Source organism: Artemia sp. Qi Xiang Cuo, chromosome 19, assembly GCF_049724085.1.
Source record: "Artemia sp. Qi Xiang Cuo chromosome 19, ASM4972408v1, whole genome shotgun sequence".
Lineage (NCBI taxonomy): Eukaryota > Metazoa > Arthropoda > Branchiopoda > Anostraca > Artemiidae > Artemia > Artemia sp. Qi Xiang Cuo.
Window position 1 is genome coordinate 56433346 of NC_142812.1, and position 18200 is coordinate 56451545.

General features: G+C 38.8%; 1 protein-coding gene across 1 annotated transcript in view; it reads left to right on the forward strand.

Moving 5' to 3' along the window:
• The window catches only part of Rnmt (RNA guanine-7 methyltransferase), a 134814-nt gene that overhangs the window by 43964 nt on the left and 72650 nt on the right, over window positions 1-18200 (forward strand). The window contains exon 4 of the mRNA XM_089105517.1: window positions 1866-2047. Coding sequence (XP_088961643.1) covers window positions 1866-2047 — 182 coding nt within the window. The remainder of the gene's footprint in view (window positions 1-1865; window positions 2048-18200) is intronic.

The following is an 18200-nucleotide window of genomic DNA, read 5'->3' on the forward strand; positions in this document are numbered from 1 at the left end:
AAAATTTACCCCGGACAGTTACTTTTAACCACTCCACGCGTAAAATTGAAACGGAAATGAGAAAGCAAGACATATAAAAAGAATTTTGTATAAGAATTCTGGCAAATTCCCGCAGTGTATAATTTCCCCTGATAAATTCATTCCCTGGAAACTTCCCTCCCCGTGGAAAATTTCCCCGTGGAAAACCCCCAGTAGAAAAGTTACCCCCGCCCGAAAATGTATGCACACATCCCAATAACAAATACTATGCGTAAACAATGGACAAATTTTATAACTTTAAGACCTTTCCCCTGGGGCTGTTGGGGGTGGGGTTATGTTTACCCAAAGGCATAGTTATTTGGTCTTTCAACTATGATGAACAAAATGGTTATCTCAAAATTTGTATGGGACAATTTTGGAAAAAAGGGGTGGGGGAAGGGGCCCAGTTGCCCTCCAATTTTTTGGTCACTTAAAAATGGCACTAGAACTTTTAATTCTCGGTCGAATGAGCTCTTTCCCAATAATTTAGGACCACTGGGTCGATACGATCACCCCTGAAAAAAAAACCAAATAAACACGCATCCGTGATCTTTCTTCTGGCAAAAAAAAAATTCCACATCTTTGCAGATATGAGCTTGAAACCTATGCAGTAGGGTTTACTGATACGCTGAATCTGATGGTGGGATTTTCATTAAGATCACTTGACTTTTAGGGGGTGTTTCCCCTTTTTTCGAAAATCAGGAAATTTTTCGTAACCTTTGATAGGTAGGATTAAACTTAATGAAATTTATATATTTGAAATCAGCATAAAAAGTGAATTCTATTGATATATCTATTGGTATCAAAATTCCGGTTTTAAAGAGTTTCTGTTACTATTGAGCCGGGTCGGTCCTTACTTACAGTTCGATACCACGAACTGTTTGATACAAATATCACTATAAGGAGAGTTAATTTTTCCCTCACTTGCATACAGCTGAATGGGTTACATATATGTTACTTTGAAATACTTGCGAATGCCATTTGATTAAAGTGCCATTTAGTTATGAAAAAAAATTCCGAAGATAGTGTTATGGTGTTGCTTGAATTAGCCGAGTTACGAATTTAACTTCAACTCACCTAATATGAACAAGTCCAACCTGGATATTCGTTGACTGAGTAGCTGGAAAATCTCAATTGGAACGTTAAAAATTCTTGTTCTAAATTGTACACTTTAATAATTATTATTGTTAATTTGATTCATTAAGCTTGAATTTTGTTCAGATGAAAAAAAAACAACATTAGATAAAAATTTGACATTTGATTCTATGGCCACTGAAAATAAAAATAATTATGATTTTTGCCCTAATTTTCAATTTATTCCTGGATATTCTTCGTACCTATTTTTTTTCTTTACGCTAAAAACCAGAGTATGGGTAAATTTTAAGAGAGGAAACTGGTGTTAGAGTCGGCAAACAAAAAACATCGTTTGGCACTTATCATTTTTTCAAGCTTTGTAATCGTTTTTCTGTCACAAACTGAAATCAGACATTTATTGTAATACTAATTTTACCGACTGCAGTAATTATGTTAAGCCTTATTTTCTGGCTAACCACATCCATAAGAACCCGTGCCCAACACGCTTGGAACCCGTAAGATTAAAACGCTTTAAAGCTTTGCCGGGTTAAACACGGAGAACCTGAAAACGATTTTTGTCGGACCCGCTCAAAAACGCTTCAAACCTAGTGCCTGAAAGCACAACTTAATTATTCTTATTATTGCTCTTAAAAAAGCTAAGTTTTGCCAAACGCTAGATGGCGTAGATGTTTTATCGATATTAGTGCCAGTTTCCACTCTTATATGTTAGCCATGCTCTGCTGAAACGATAAAGGTTCTCTTTTTGTTTCAAGGACACAATTCGGGACAAATTAAAGGACAAAGAGATGATGTTTGATATTGTTAGCTGTCAATTTATGCTTCACTACAGCTTTGAATCGCTAGGACAAGCAAATAAATTTCTCGAGAACGTCGCTTCAAATTTAAGACCTGGTGGATTTTTTATTGGCACAACGACGGATGGCTATGAAATCATGTACGTATATACGTCTATCTGTGTATATAAAATCGAATGTATATATATTTGTGTGTCCTTTATGAATATCTGCACTGTTCTGCTGATTACCAAGAAACATTGAGGAATTATCGAGTACACTCTTGCAAAGGTTTTACGCATAAACACCCCCCTCCCCTCCTCCCTCCCTAGGCTCTCTTAATACTTTTATCGCTGACTTAAATTACAGACCCCTAAATACAAATACTTGACAGTCCCTTCCAGTCGCATTATCTGGATATTCAATTGACGAGTTAGCTAATTATAAACAAAGTTCTGAATTATAAAGTTTCTTTTTCAATGAATTTTCTGAATTTGATATTCAACAGATTCGTCAATTTCGTATTCAACCTAATTTCAAACACTTTTCAAATTTGAAAAGACTACCGCTTTTTTACGCCTTGGCAAAATTTTCTAGGGACGAATTATCGGGGGGATTCCGGGGAAGGGGAAAGAAAATTTTACATATTAGAATATTGTTGTTTTTGCTGTTGTTTAGTTGACAATCAAGTGAATTAACGGCTCATTTACGTGTGATTTTCTGTTAATTCTTAGGGTTTGAGTGAAACAACGTTAGTTTGAAAATCACACAAGTAAAATTTGGCACAGGCATACGTCAACGCTTGAAATATCACTGAGTTTTACTAAGATGTTGTATAGAGTGTTCTTGCTTTCGTATGAATTACAATTAAAAGTAGAATAGCCAAGGCTCAGGGTGTTTTTGGCTCAGGGTGTCGTAGAAACTTCAAGCGTTCAAAAAGCGTTGTCGTAGAAACTTCAAAACAGGCTCATTCGATTGGAAATTCAAAGGGCTAGTTCCCTTCTCAAAAGTCGAAAGTGATTCTAAGGAGAACTAGCCCCTCCCCCACGCCCATCATTCCCCCAAACACATCCAATCAAAATTTTGATATAGCCATTTTGTTCAGCGTAGTTGATTTCCAGATGGAAAATATGTTTTGAGGAGGACACTTGCCTACAACCCTCGGGGCAAGGGTTTTAAGTTATGCCCTGGGGGCAATTAAGGTTTTTATAGAAGGCATGGTCGTAGAAACTTCAAAAAAGGCTCATTTGACTGGGAACTCTAAGGGCTGGTACCCTTTTTAATCATCGAAAGTGATTTGAGGGCAACTAGCCCCCCCACCACGCCCATTATTTCCCAAAACATATCCACTCAAAATTTTGAGATAGTCGTTGTGTTCAGCGGAGTTGATTTCCAGATAGAAAATATGTTTTTGAGGAGGACAATCCCCTACTACCCTCGGGGCAAGGGTTTTAAATTATGCCCTGGGGGCATATAAGAACAACGTTTTCACAATGAATCTTTTATTATTTTTTATTCCTTTAGAGCAGGGCACCTCGTATCGAGAAAGCTGTAGAAACCTTGAAAAGTCCTCATTCAATTGGAAATTGGAGTGGCTTGTGCCCTTTTTAATAGTCGCAAGTGATTGGAAGGCAACTAACACCCCTTCCACACCCATTATTTCCGAAAACTCTTCCAATAAAAATTTTGAGATTGCCATATTGTTCAGTGTAGTTGATTTTCACATAGAAATTATGTTTTTGACGAAGACACTCTCCCACGGCCTTCAGGGCAGGGGTTGTAAGTTATGCCCTGGGGGCTTATATAAGCATGTAAGGATTTTATAGAATGCATTGTTATAGAAATTACAAAAAGGGCTCGTTTAATTGTGAGTTAAAAGGGCAATTGCTATTTTTAACAGTTAAAAGTGATTGAATGTCTACTAGCTCCACGTTCCCGCCCAACATACTTCCAAACACATCGAATAAAAATTTTGAGATAATCATTTAATTCAACGTAATTTAAAGTTTTGTAAATTCGGTCTTTGAGGATGATAACCCCCTCACAGCCCTCGGGACAAGGGTTGTAAGTTATGCCCTGGGGACATATAAAGTTCTTATAGAACACGCTGTCGTAGAAACTTCAAGAAGGGCTCATTCGATTAGAAATTGAAATGGCTAGTGCACTTTTTAATAGTCGAAAGTAATTGGAAGGCAACTAACACCCCTTCCACGCCCACCATTTCTCCAAACACATCCAAATCCAAATTTTTAGATAGCCATTTTCTTCAACGTAGTTGAAAGTTTTGGAAATTAGGTCTTTAAGTATGACAACCCCCCCCCCCCCCACAACTCTCAGGGAAAGGGTTGTAAGTTATGCCTTGGGAGCGTGTAAGGTTTTTATAGAAAGCGATGTTGTAAAGACATCAAAAAGGGCTCATTCAATTGAAAATTCAAAGGGCTAGTGCCCTTTTAATAGTCAAAAGTGATTGAAGGGGAACTACCCCCCCCCTCCCCTCTCATGCCCACCATTTCCCCAAACGCATCCAATCAAAATTTCGAGATATCCATTTTGTTCAACGTAGTCGAAAGTTCTGGAAAATTAGGTCTTTTAGGATGATAACCCCATCAGAGCCCTCAGTGCAAGGGTTGTAAGTTATGCCCTGGGGGCATATAAGGTTTTTAATGATAGTGTTGTCGTAAAAACTTCAAAAGGGGTTCATTCAATTGGATATTGAGAGGGCTAGTGCCGTTTAATAGTTGAAAGTGATTGGAGGGTAAATAACCCCCCTCTCACGCCCACCTTTCTCCGAAACACATCCAATCAAAATTTTGAGATAGCCAGTTTATTCAACATAGCAGAAAGTTCTGGGAATAAGGTCTTTGAGGATGACACCCCCCAGCCCCCAGGGCAAGGGTTGTAAGTTATGCCCTGGGGGCGTATAAGGTTTTTATTAAAAGCGTTGTCATAGAAACTTCAAAAGGGCTCAATTGATTGGAAATTTAAAGGGCTTGTGCCTTTTTTAATAGTTGAAAGTGATTGGAGAAAGACTAACGCCCCTCTCCCGCCCACCATTTTCTCAGACACATCCAATCAAAATTTTGAGATATCCATTTTGTTTAACGTAGTTGAAAGTTCTGGAAATTAGGTCTTAGAGGATCACAACCACCCTCACAGCCCTTACGGTAAGGGTTGTAATTTATGCCCTGGGATCATAGAGGTTCCATTTTGATACTGCTTAGTGAGGTTACGTTTGTCTCCTTTCTGGTTATTAATTAAAAAAAAATCCAAAAAATAAGTTTTTCAAATAAAAGTAAAGAACTCCATCAAACAAAAATGAGCAAAAATAAAATAAAATAATCTACCAAGCGTGAAACTGCCACAAATCAGCATCGATAAATAAATGAAACCCAAAATGAACAGAAATTACAGAAAATAACCGAGTAAAACCAAAAACTAGCAGAAATTAACATAATTTGGGCTCAAAACCTCTGCCATCCCAAGGCCAGAACATAATTTGCACTTTACTAATTTGTGGTTGTTTCACGCTTGGTTGATTATTAGATTTTATTTTTGCTTATTTTTTGTTTAATGGAGTTCTTTAATTTTTTTTGAAAAACTTACTTTGTGGAAAAAGTTTTTTTAATTAATAATGAAAGAAAGGTTGAGGTGGCTAGGGCGCGCTGTGCGGATGAAGGATGACAGATTGCCGAAGATTGTTTTTTTCGGCCAACCGTCTAGGGCTATACAGAAAGCAGGTCGTCCCCGTCTGGGGTAGTAGGACGTCATAAAGAAAGATTTAAAGGAAATGGGAACTTCGTGGGCGGGTGTAAAAAGGGAGGCTTTGAATATATTGGGGTGGAGGAGGAGCGTGCGTAGCTGTGTTGGCCTCAGGCGGCTTGGTGCTGCGGTGAGTTGTTGTTAGTAGTAGTAGTAATAGTAGTAATAGATACAAGTTACAGTTTTTTATATGCTTAGTCAATAAGGACATAATCTTTCTATGACCCCACTTATTGTTTCCTGGATATTCAGCTAACGAGTTAGTTCATCCGATCGCCAAGAAACTTTAAGAAGTTGTTGAGCACACTCTTGCGACGGTTTTAGGTATAAAATCCCCCCCCTTCAGAGGCTTTCTTAATGCCTTAATCGCTGACTTAAATTACAGATCACTAAACACAAATACTTGGCAGTCCCTTCCGATTACATTTCTCACATCTTCTGGATATTCAATTTGTGAGTTAGTTAATTATGAATTCTTTCATCTAACACAGTTCCAGAATGATAAAATTCTTTTTTCATTAAATTTTCTGAATTTGGTATTCAACTGTTTTGTTAATTTGGTATTCAACTTTAATTTTTCAAATGCTTTTCAAACTTAAATATACTACCGTTATTTTACGTGTGGGGAAAATTTTTATGGGGGAAATTGTCGGAAGGATTCCACGGGGGGGGGGATTTCTGTATTAAAATGAATCTGACTTACATATCTTTCCAATTCTTTGCATATGTAATCAAAATAGACTAATTTGGTAATCTACATAAATGGAGGGCAAAAAGGCATCTTTATTCAGTTTGGGATTAACTATATTGTAGAAAGCATGACGGTTAAAAAAATCAACGTTCGTGTTCATCCATTCAGTGTCTTATCGTGTTTTCGGATTCTCTAATGAAGGAGAAATATCAGGGGGGAATTTACCAAAGGGGAATCTGCATAAGGGGGGGGGGGAATTTCTCGGGAAATGAACGAACCAAATTTTCCTTAGATTTCCTTGTTTTTAAGATCGCGAAAACGGATGATGGGTAAGCTAGGAGGCCGTCGAAGTAGGCCGTCATTTTTGTCGAATGTAAAATAGTAATTTCCTCAAGAAATTTACTCTCCTGGTTCCCATCCTAAATTAAAGAATCTTCTAACAACAAACACTCATGGCATTCGACAAAAACGAAAAATACGGAAAACCAAAAATCCAAAAAGAAATAAGAAATGAAAACGAGGCTGATTTTTAGTAAGAGGAGAAAAAACATTAACCAGAAGACAAAGCAGGTATTTCGGCAAACCTCCACTAAACTGCTCAGCGATTAAAGCAGGTGAAAGAAAAAAAGCACATGTTAAACAAAACTAACATTTTACTACTACTAGTAACAACTCACTGCAGTACCAAGCCGCCTGAGGCCAACACAGCTACGCACGCTCCTCCTTCATCCCAATCTATTCAAAGCCTCCCTTTTTACACCCTCCCAGGAAGTTCCCATTTCCTTTAAAGCTTTCTTTGTAACGTCCTCCCACCCCAGACGAGGACGACCTGCTTTCCGTTTAGCCCTAGACGGTTGGCCGAAAAGGACGATCTTCGGCAATCTGCCATCCTTCATCCGCACAACTTGCCCTAGCCATCTCAACCTTTCTTTCATTATAGCCGTAGAAAGCGGGATTGAAGAACATTTTTAGTACAGCCTACCGTTTGAAATATGGTCAGTCAGCCGGGTACCCAGAATAATCCGTAAGCAATTTCTCTGGAAAAACATCTAGCAAATCTTCATACGCTTTTCGGAGCGCCCATGATTCATAGCCATATTTGACTACTGTCATCACTATAGCTTTTAATATTCTAATCTTGGTTTGCAGAATTATCTGCCTATTCTTCCAAGCTTTTTTTAACTGTAAAAAAAGGCCCTGAGCCTTGGCTATTCTACTTTTAACATCTTCACTGCTCCCCCCATCTTTACTAATAATACTACCAAGGTAAGTGAAGCTGCCCACCTGATCAGTTTTTTCGTTACCCAACGTCAGCTTTTCATCTTCACTTATTACAGCCTTAATGACTTAGTCTTCTTAACATTAACTTTTAAACCTATTGTAGCACCCTGAACTCGCAATCATAGGCAGCGCGCTAGCGCTGCCTAAGTAATGAACGATGTGGGCACAATGTGTTTTTTTTTCTCCATACCCGGGTACTTCGTATCGAAGGAGGTGTCGTAGAAACTTCGAAAATGACTTATTCGTTTGGAATATTGGAGTGGCTAGTGCCCTTTTAATAGTCGAAAGTGAGTGGAGGGCCACGCCCATCATTCTTTCAGATGCACCCAATCAAAATTTTGAGAGGGCCGTTTTTTTCTACTTGATTTAATTCCAGCTAGAAAACAATCTTCAGAGTACGACACTCCCAACCCACTCTCAAAACCAACGTTTTATGGTCTGCTCTGTTATCAAATAAGGTTTTTATAGAAACTATTGTCTTATATACTTCAAAACAGGCTCATTCGAATGGAAATTCGAAGAGCTAGTGCCTTTTTTAATAGTCGAAAGTGATTAGAGGACAACTAGCCCCCCTCCCCACTCACAACATACCCCCAAAAACATCCACTCAAAATTTTGAGATAGCTATTTTATTCAGCGTAGTTCATTTCCACATTGAAAATAGGTTTTTGAGGAGGACAGTCCCCCAAAACCCTCAGGGCAAGGGTTTTAAGTTATGCCCTGGGGGCATACCAGGTTTTTATTGAAGGTGTTGTCATAGAAACTTCATAACAGGCTAATTTTATTAGAAACTCGAAGTGATTGTGCCCCTGTCAATAGTTAAAAGTAATTGAAGCCTCCCACATAACGCAGTTTTCTCCACATATCCAAAGAAAATTTTGAGATAGCCAGTTTGTGGAACGTAGTTGATTTCAGGATAGCAAATATGTTTTTGAGAAGAACACCCCCCCACTACCCTCAGGGCAAGGGTTATGCCCTTGGGGCATATAAGGTTTTTATAGAAGGCGTTGTCATAGAAACTTCAAAACAGGCTCATTCGATTGGAAATTCAAAGGGCTAGTGCCCTTGTTAATTGTCGAAAGTGATTGGAGGGCAACTACTCCCCCCCTTCACGCCCGTCATTCCCACAAACACATCCAATCAAGATTTTGAGATAGCCATTTTGTTCAGCGTAGTTGTTTTCCAGATAGAAAATATGTTTTTGAGGAGAACACTCCGTCACGAACCTCAGGGCAAGGGTTTTAAGTTATGGCCTGGGGGCATATAAGGTATTTATAGAAGGGGTTGTCGTAGAAACTTCAAAACAGGCTCATTCAATTGGAAATTCAAAGGGCTAGTACCCTTTTAATAGTTGAAAGTGATTGGAGGGCAACTAGCCCCCCCCCACGCCCATCACTCCCCCAAACACATCCAATCAATATTTTGGTAAAGCCATTTTGTTCAGCGTACTTGATTTGCAGATAGAATATATATATTTGAGGAGGAAACTCCCCCACAACCATCAGGGCAAGGATTTTAAGTTATGCCCTGGGGGCATATAAGGTTTTTATAGAAGGTGTTGTCGTAGAAACTTCAAAACAGGCTCATTCGATTGGAAATTCAAAGGTCTAGTACCCTTTTTAATAGTCGAAAGTGATTGGAGGGCAACTAGCCCCCTCACGCCCTTCATTCCCCCAAACACATCCAATCAAAATTTGGAAATAGCCATTTTGTTCAGCTTAGCTGATTTCCAGGTAGAAAATATGTATTTGACGAGTACACTCCCCCAAAACCGTCAGGGCAAGGTTTTTAAGTTATGCCCTGGGGGTATATAAGGTTTTTGTAGAAGGTGTTGTCGTAGAAACTTCAATAAAAGCTCATTCGACTGGAAATTCAAAGGTCTAGTACTCTTTTAATAGTCGAAAGTGATCGGAGGGCAACTAGCCCCCCCCACGCCCATCATTCCCCCAAACACATCCAATCAATATTTTGGGAAATCCATTTAGTTCAGCGTAGTTGATTTCCATATGGAATATAGGTTTTTGAGGTGGAAACTCCTCCACTACCATCAGGGCAAGAAGTGTAAGCTACGTCTTATATGTAAAGGCAGTTTTTATAGAATGCGTCGTCGTCGAACCTTCAATGAGGGCTCCTTCGAGTTGAAATTCAAAGGGCTAGTACCTTTTTGAATAGTCAAAAGTGATTGGAGGGCAACTAGCCCCCCCCCACGCCCTTCAGTCCCCCAAACACATCCAATAAAAATTTTGAGATAGCCATTTTGTTCAGCTTGGTTGATTTCCAGATAGAAAATATGTTTTTGAGGAGGACACTCCCCCACATCCCTCAGGGCAAGGGTTTTAAGTTATGCCCTGCGGGTATATAAGGTTTTTGTAGAAGGTGTTGTCGTAGAAACTTCAAAAAAGGCTCATTTGATTGTAAATTCAAAGGGCTAGCACCCTTTACATGGGTTGTAAGAGACAGGACGGCAACTAGCCCTCCCCAACGCTCAGTTTTTCTTCGAAACCCTCTAATAAGCATTTTGAGGTAGCCATGCCTGCGCATGTAATGTATTCCCGGGTGGGACATTCGTTCTTTAGAAAAGTTCTCCCCCACAACCCTTAGGGAAAAATGTTTAGTTATGCCATTGGGGCATATCAGATTTTTATAGAAGGTGTTGTCGTAGAAACTTCAAATCAGGCTCATTCGATTGGAAATTCAGAGGACTAGTGCCCTTTTTAATAGCCGAGAGTAATTGGAGGGAAACTAGCTCCCCCCCCCCCCTACGCTCTTCATTCCCCCAAACACATCCAATCCAAATTTTGAGATAGCCATTTTGTTCAGCGTAGTTGATTTCCAGATAGAAAATATGTTTTTGAGGAGTATACTCCCCCACATCTCTCAGGGCAAGGGTTTTAAGTTATGCCCTGGGGGTATATAAGGTTTTTAAAGAAGGTGAAGTCGTAGAAACTTCAATAAAAGCTCATTCGACTGGAAATTTAAAGGGCTAGGGCCCTTTTTAATAGTCGAAAGTGATTGGAAGACAACTAGCCTCCTCCACACCCATCATTCCCCCAAACACATCCAATAAAAATTTTGAGACAGCCATTTTGTTCAGGGTAGTTGATTTCCAGATAGAAAACATATTTTTGAGGAGGAAACTCCCCCACAACCCTCAGGGCAAGGATTATAAGTTATGCCCTGGGGGCATATAAGGTTTTTATTGAAATTAATTAAAAAAAACTTTTTCAACAAAATAAGTTTTTCAAAGAAAAATAAAGAACTTTATCAAACAAAAAATGAGCAAAAATAAAATCAAATAATCTACCAAGCTCGAAACTACCACAAATCACCATCGATAAATAAATGAAACCCAAAAACGAGCATAAATTAAAATAAATAACCGAGTCAAACTCAAAACGAGCAGAAATTAATATAAGTTGGGTGCAAAACCCCTATGCCTTCCCAAGGCCAGAATAAAATTTGCACTTTACTGAAAAGATACAAATGAATGTGTATTGTCAGTTTAATATACATATACTGATCCTTAGTAATCAAAATGTTAAAATTATTTGATATATTAAAGTTATAAAAGTAAAAACATTTATATTTTTTTCAGTAAAGTGCAAATTAATAAATTTGTAATATACGTAATTCGTTTTCATTGAAGCACCAATGACGCAGAAGGCTTTAGGTTTTTACAGTTAAAGAAGGGGGCAGTATCCAAATTTTGCTTGTAGTGAAACTATATTTGTCTTGACCAATCTTGAAAAGAACTAATAAATTAAACTGAATATTTGATGCATAATGATATTAATTGCTAAAAGCTTATCAGTTCAAAATTTTACTGTAATTTTAATATTTATTTTCAATATTAAGTACAAAAGAAAACATTTGTAATATAATTCGCTTTCAGTAAAGCGCCAATGACGCAATAGGTTTTAGGCTTCTTTAGTGAGACGATACCCAAACTCTTGTTTGTAGTTATTTTTATTCGATTCAAACTTGATTTGCATATTCAATTTAAGTTTCACTCGTTTTAAGATTTATTTGTTCATTTACATTAATATGTATTGTATGTTTGTTAGCCTTGATTGCTTATTTAATTTCTGTTCGTTTTAAGTTTCAATTATACTTCAATAGCAAAATATTTTTTTTTGTTTTAAGCTTGATTTTCATATTCAATCTAAGCATACTCGCTTTAAAATCTATTTATTCATTTATATTATTACTTGTTGGATGTTTTTTGCAATAATTGTTTACTTAATTTCTGTTTGTTTCGGGTTTCATTTATTCTTTAATAGTAATTTCTGGTCGTGTTTATTTTTAATTTTAACATGTATTTTTATAAACGGAGGTTAATTTTAAATATGCCTTTAATTTTATTTTAAAAAACTATTTTTAGGAAATTTTTTTTAAATTAAATTTTTTACTTTTTGTATTGCAAAAAGTTTCAAGTTTTTAGGTCAGGGGGGGGGGGTGCTTGATGTCCGATAATTCGAAACTTTCAGAACCTAATCTAAAAATGTCACTCTATATTAAATATTGCTGTCAAAAAGCCCAATGTGACTACCGCTTCGCTCATCACCTTATATATGAACAATAGACGGCTAGCGTAACTTGTAAACAGAGACTAGCACCAATAAGTAGATTTGACACTTGGTTCCGATGAGAAGGTTTAAATGCTTTAAGTTGCTGATAAAAAGGAATCATGAATGTTTGGAATTGACCTTAGTAGGAATTTGTGTGCTAAAGCAATTTTGTATCTATCACAAAGTATGTATTTTAACCGTATAATTGGATAATTATAATAGATTTCCTATGTGTTCTTCCCATACAAAACCCCTTCCTATAAGTTATAAACCCCCCTTAATAAGTTATGCCCCAGGGCATAACTTACAACGCCTACCCCTGGGCCCTGGTGGGCTGTGTCGACACTGGAGTTTTTGTTATCAGAACTTTGAACTATTTTAACAAAATGTCTATTTCAAAATTTTTATCTGATGCATTGAGGGCGTGGAGGAAGGAGAGAGGCTAGTTGCCCTTCAATCTCTTTTGACTCTTAAAAAGTGAACAAGAACTTTCAATTTTCAATCAAATGAGTCCTCTCTAAAGTTTATACGAGCATCCCTTCCATAAGTAATAATATGAAGGATTCGGAAAATCTTTAAATTACAACCCTTGCCCTGAGGGCTTTGGGGGAGTTGTAATCCTCAAAGACCTAATTTACAGAACTTAAAACTACGTTTAATAAAATGGCTGTCTTAAAATTTTGATTGGATGTGTTTTGGGGAATAGGTGGGCGTGACAGGGAGGTTAGTTGCCCTCAAATCACTTTTGACTATTACAAAGGGCACTAGCCCTCGGAATTCCCAATCGAATGAGCCTTTTTTGAAGTTTCTACGACACCGCCTTGTATAAAAACCTTATATGCCCCCATGGCATAACTTAAAACCCCTGCCCTGAGGGTTGTGGGGGATTGTCCTCCTCAAAAATATATTTTTTTATCTGGAAATCAACTACGCTGAACAAAATGACTATCTCAAAATTTTGATTGGATGTGTTTGGGGGACTGATGGGTTTGGGGGGGGGGGGGCTAGTTGCACTGCAATCACTTTCGACTATTAAAAAGTGCACTGCCATTTGAATTTCCAATTGAATGTGCCTGTTTTGAAGTTTCTACGACAATGCCTTCTATAAAAACCTTATATGCCCCCAGGGCATAACTTAAAACTCTTGCCCTGAGGGTTATGAGGGAGTGTCCACCTCAAAAACATGTTCTTTTATCTGAAAATCAACTACACTGAACAAAATGGCTATCTCAAAAGTTTGATTGGATGGGTTTGGGGGAATGAGGGGCGTGGGGGGGGGGGCTATTGGCCCTCCAATCCCTTTCGATTATTAAAAAGGGCACTAGCCCTTTAATTTCCAATCGAATGAGCCTTTTTTGAAGTTTCTATGACAACACCTTCTATAAAAACCTTATATGCCCCCAGGGCATAACTTAAAACCCTTGCCCTGAGGGTTGTGGGGGATTGTTCTCCTCAAAAACATATTTTCTATCTGAAAATCAACTACGCTGAACAAAATGGCTATCTCAAAATTTTGATTGGATGTGTTTGGGGGAATGAGGGGCGGGGGGGGGAGGGGCTAGTTGCCTCCAATCACTTTCGACTATTAAAAAGGGCACTATCCCTTTGAATTTCCAATCGAATGAGCCTTTTTTGAAGTTTCTACGACAACGCCTGCTATAAAAACCTTATATATCCCCAGGGCACAACTTAAAACCCTTGCCCTGAAGGTTGTAGGGGAGTGTCCTCCTCAAAAACATATTTTTTATCTGGAAATCAACTACGCTGAACAAAATGGCTATCTGAAAATTTTGATTGGATGTGTTTGGGGAAATGATGCGCGTTGAGGGGGGAAGGGGGCTAGTTACAATCCAATCACTTTCGACTATTAAAAAGGGCACTATCGATATCAATTTCCAGTCGAATTAGCCTTTTTTGAAGTTTCTACGACAATGCCATCTTTAAAAACCTTATATGCCCCCAGGGCATATCTTAAAACCCATGCCCTGAAGATTGTGGGTGAGTATCCTGCTCAAAAATATATTTTTTATATGGATATCAACTACGCTGAACGAAGTGGCTATCTGAAAATTTTGATTGGATGTGTTTGGGGAAATGATGGGTGTTGGGGGGGGGGAAGGGGGCTAGTTACAATCCAATCACTTTCGACTATTAAAAAGGGCACTAGCCCCTTAATTTCCAATCGAATGAGAATGTTTTGAAGTTTCTACGACAACGCCTTTTATAAAAACCTCCAACGCCTTCTATGAGCCCCTTTTTAAGTTCCCACGACAACTCCTTCGATACGAAGTGCCCTGGTCTAAACAACAACAACAACAACAAATATTACTAATCAGTTTCGACTATTAAAAAGGGCACTAGCCCTTTGAATTTCAAATCAAATGAGCCCTTTTCTGAAGTTTCCACGACAATGTATTCTATAAAAAACCTTATATGCCCCTATGGTATAACTTAAAACCCTTGCCCTGAGGGCTGTGGCGGAGTATCCACCTCAAAAACATATTTTCTATCTGTAAATCAACTACGCTGAACAAAATGGCTATCACAAAATTTTGATTGGATGTGTTTGGGAGAATGATGGGCGTGAGGGGGGCCAGTTTCCCTCCAATAGCTTTTGACTATTAAGAAGGACCCTAGCCCTTCGAATTTTCAATCGATTGAACCTTTTTTCAAGGTTCTACGACAACGCCTCCTATAAAAACCTTATGTGCCCCAAGGGCATAACTTAAAACCATTGTTCCAAGGGTTGTGGGGGAGTGTCCTCCTCAAAAAGATATTTTCTATCTGGAAATCAACTACGCTGAACAAAAGGTTTATTTACATTTTGAGTGGACCTGTTCGGGGGAATGTTAAGCGTGAGGGGGACTAGTTGCCCTCCAATCACTTTCGACTATTAAAAAGGGCACTAGCCCTTTGAATTTCCAGTCGAATGAGCCTTTTTTGAAGTTTCTACGGCAACGCCTTCTATAAAAACCTTATATGCCCTCCGGGCATAGATTAAACCCCTTGTCCTGAGGATTTTACGGGAGTGTCCTGCTCAAAAAGATATTTTCTATGTGAAAACCAACTACGCTGAACAAAATAATTATACCAAAATTTTGATTGGATATGTTTGGGGAATGATGGGCGTGTGGGGGGGGGGGGGGCTAGTTGCCCGCCAATCACTTTCGACTATTAAAATGGGCACTATATTTCAATTTGCAATCGAATGAGTCCTTTCGAACTTTCTACGATAGCTCCTTCGATACGAAGTGCCCGGGTATGGAGAAAAAAAAAACACATTGTACCCACATCATTCTTTACTTAGGCAGTGCTAGCGCGCTGCCTATGATCTTTTTCGTAGAAACTTGAAAAGGGGCTCATTCGATTTGAAATTCAAAGGACTAGTACCCTTTTTAAAAGTTGAAAGTGATTTGAGGGCAACTCACGCCCACCTTCCTCAAACACATCCAATCAAAATTTTTAATAGCCATTTTGTCCAACGTAGTTGAAAGTTTTGGAAATTAGGTCTTTAAGGATGACAACCCCTCCCCCCAGAGCCCTCAGGGCAAGGATTGTAAGTTATGCCCTCTCACGCCCACCATTTTCCAAAACATGTCGAATTAAAATTTTGAGATATCAATTTTGTTCAACGTAGTTGAACGTTCTGGAAATTTTGTCTTTTAGGATGATAACCCCCTCAGAGCCCTCAGTGCAAGGGTTTTGAGTTATGCCCTGGGGGCATATAAAGTTTTTATTGAAAGCGTTGTCATAGAAACTTCAAAAGGGCTCATTCAATTAAAAATTGAATGTAAAGTAAAGAACGATGTGGGCACAATGTGTTGTTTTTTTTTGTTCTCCATACCCGGGCACTTCGTATCGAAGGAGTTGTCGTAGAAACTTCGAAAAGGGCTCATTCGATTGGAAATTGGAGTGGCTAGTACCCTTTTTAATATTCGAAAGTAATTGGAAGGCAAATAGCCCCCCCACGCCAATCCTTCCCCTAAATACATCCAATAAAAATTTTGAGATAGCTCTTTTGTTCAGCTTAGTTGATTTCCAGATATAAATTATACTTTTGAGGAGGACACTCCCCCAGAACCCACAGGGCAAGGGTTTTAAGTTATGCCCTGGTGGCATGTAAGGTTTTTATAGAAGGCGTTGTCGTAGAAACTTCAAAACAGGCTCATTCGATTGGAAATTTAAAGGGCTAGGACCCTTTTTAATAGTCGAAAGTGATTGGTGGGCAACTAGGCCCCCCCCCCCCACGCCCGTCATTCCCCAAAACACATCCAATCAAAATTTTGAGATAGCCATTTTGTTCAGCGTAGTTGATTTCTAGATAGAAAATGTGTTTTTGAGGAGGACACTCCCGCACAACCCTCAGGGCAAGGGTTTTAAGGTATGCCCTGAGAGCATATAAGGTTTTTATTGAAGGCGTTGTCGTAGAAACTTCGAAAAGGGCTCATTCGATTGGAAATTGGAGTGGCTAGTGCCCTTTTTAATAGTCGAAAGTGATTGGAGGGCAACTGGCCCCCCCACGCCCATATAAGGTTTTTATAGAAGGCCTTGTCGTAGAAACTTCAGAACAGGCTCATTAGATTGGAAATTCAAAGGGCTAGTACCCTTTTTAATTGTCGAAAGTGATTGGAGGGAAACTAGCCCCCCCCCCACGCCCATCATCACCCCAAACACATCCAATCAAAATTTTGAGATAACCATTTTGTTCAGCGTGGTTGATTTCCAGATAGAAAATATGTTTTTGAGGAGGACACTCCCCCACAACCCTCAGGACAAGAGTTTTAAGTTGTGCCCTGGGGGCATATAAGGTTTTCATAGAAGGCGTTGTCGTAGAAACTTCAAAACAGGCTCATTCGATTGGAAATTCAAAGGGCTAGTGCCCTTTTTAATATTTGAAAGTGATTAGAAGGGAATTAGCCCCCCCCGCCACGCCCATCCTTTCCCCAAACAAATCTAATCAAAATGCTGTGATATCTCTTTTGTTCAGTGTAGTTGATTTCCGGATATAAACTATGTTTTTGAGGAGGACACTCCCCCACAACCCTCAGGGCAAGGGTTTTGAGGTATGCCCTGGGGGCCTATAAGGTTTTTATAGAAGGCGTTGTCGTAGAAACTTCAAAACAGACTCATTCGATTGGAAATTCAAAGGGCTAGTACCCTTTTCAATAGCCGAAAGTGATTGGAGGGCAGCTATCCCCCCCTCCACGCCCTTCATTCCACGCCCTTTGTTCAGGGTAGTTGATTTCCAGATAGAAAACATATTTTTGAGGAGGACACTCCCCCACAACCCTCAGGGCAAGGATTATAAGTTATGCACTGGGGCATATAAGGTTTTTATTGAAATTAATTAAAAAACTTTTTCCACAAAATAAGTTTTTCAAAGAAAAGTAAAGAACTCCATTAAACAAAAAATGAGCAAAAATAAAATAAAATAATCTACCAAGCTCGAACTCGAAAACATATTTTTGAGGAGGACACTCCCCCACAACCCTCAGGGCAAGGATTTTAAGTTATGCCCTGGGGGCATATAAGGTTTTTATTGAAATCTTTGTCGTAAAAACTTGAAAAGGGGCTCATTCGATTCGAAATTCAAAGGACTAGTACCCTTTTAATAGTCGAAAGTGATTCGTGGGCAACTAACCCCCCTCTCACGCACACCTTTTCCCCAAACACACCCAATCAAAATTTTTAGATAGCCATTTTATTCAACTTAGTTGAATGTTTGGAAATTAGGTCTTTAAGGATGACAACCCCTCCCCCCGAACCACTCAGGGAAAGGGTTTTTAGTAATGCCCTGGGGGGATATAATGTTTTTATTGACAGTATTGTCGTAGAACTTTAATTGGGCTGCTTAAATTGGCAATTGAAATTCCTAGTTCCTTTTTTAATAGTTGAAAGTGATTGGATAGCGACTAACAGCCCTCTCACGCCTACCATTTTCCCAAACACATCGAATTAATATTTTGAGATATCCATTTTGTTCAACGTAGTTGAAAGTTCTGGAAATTTTGTCTT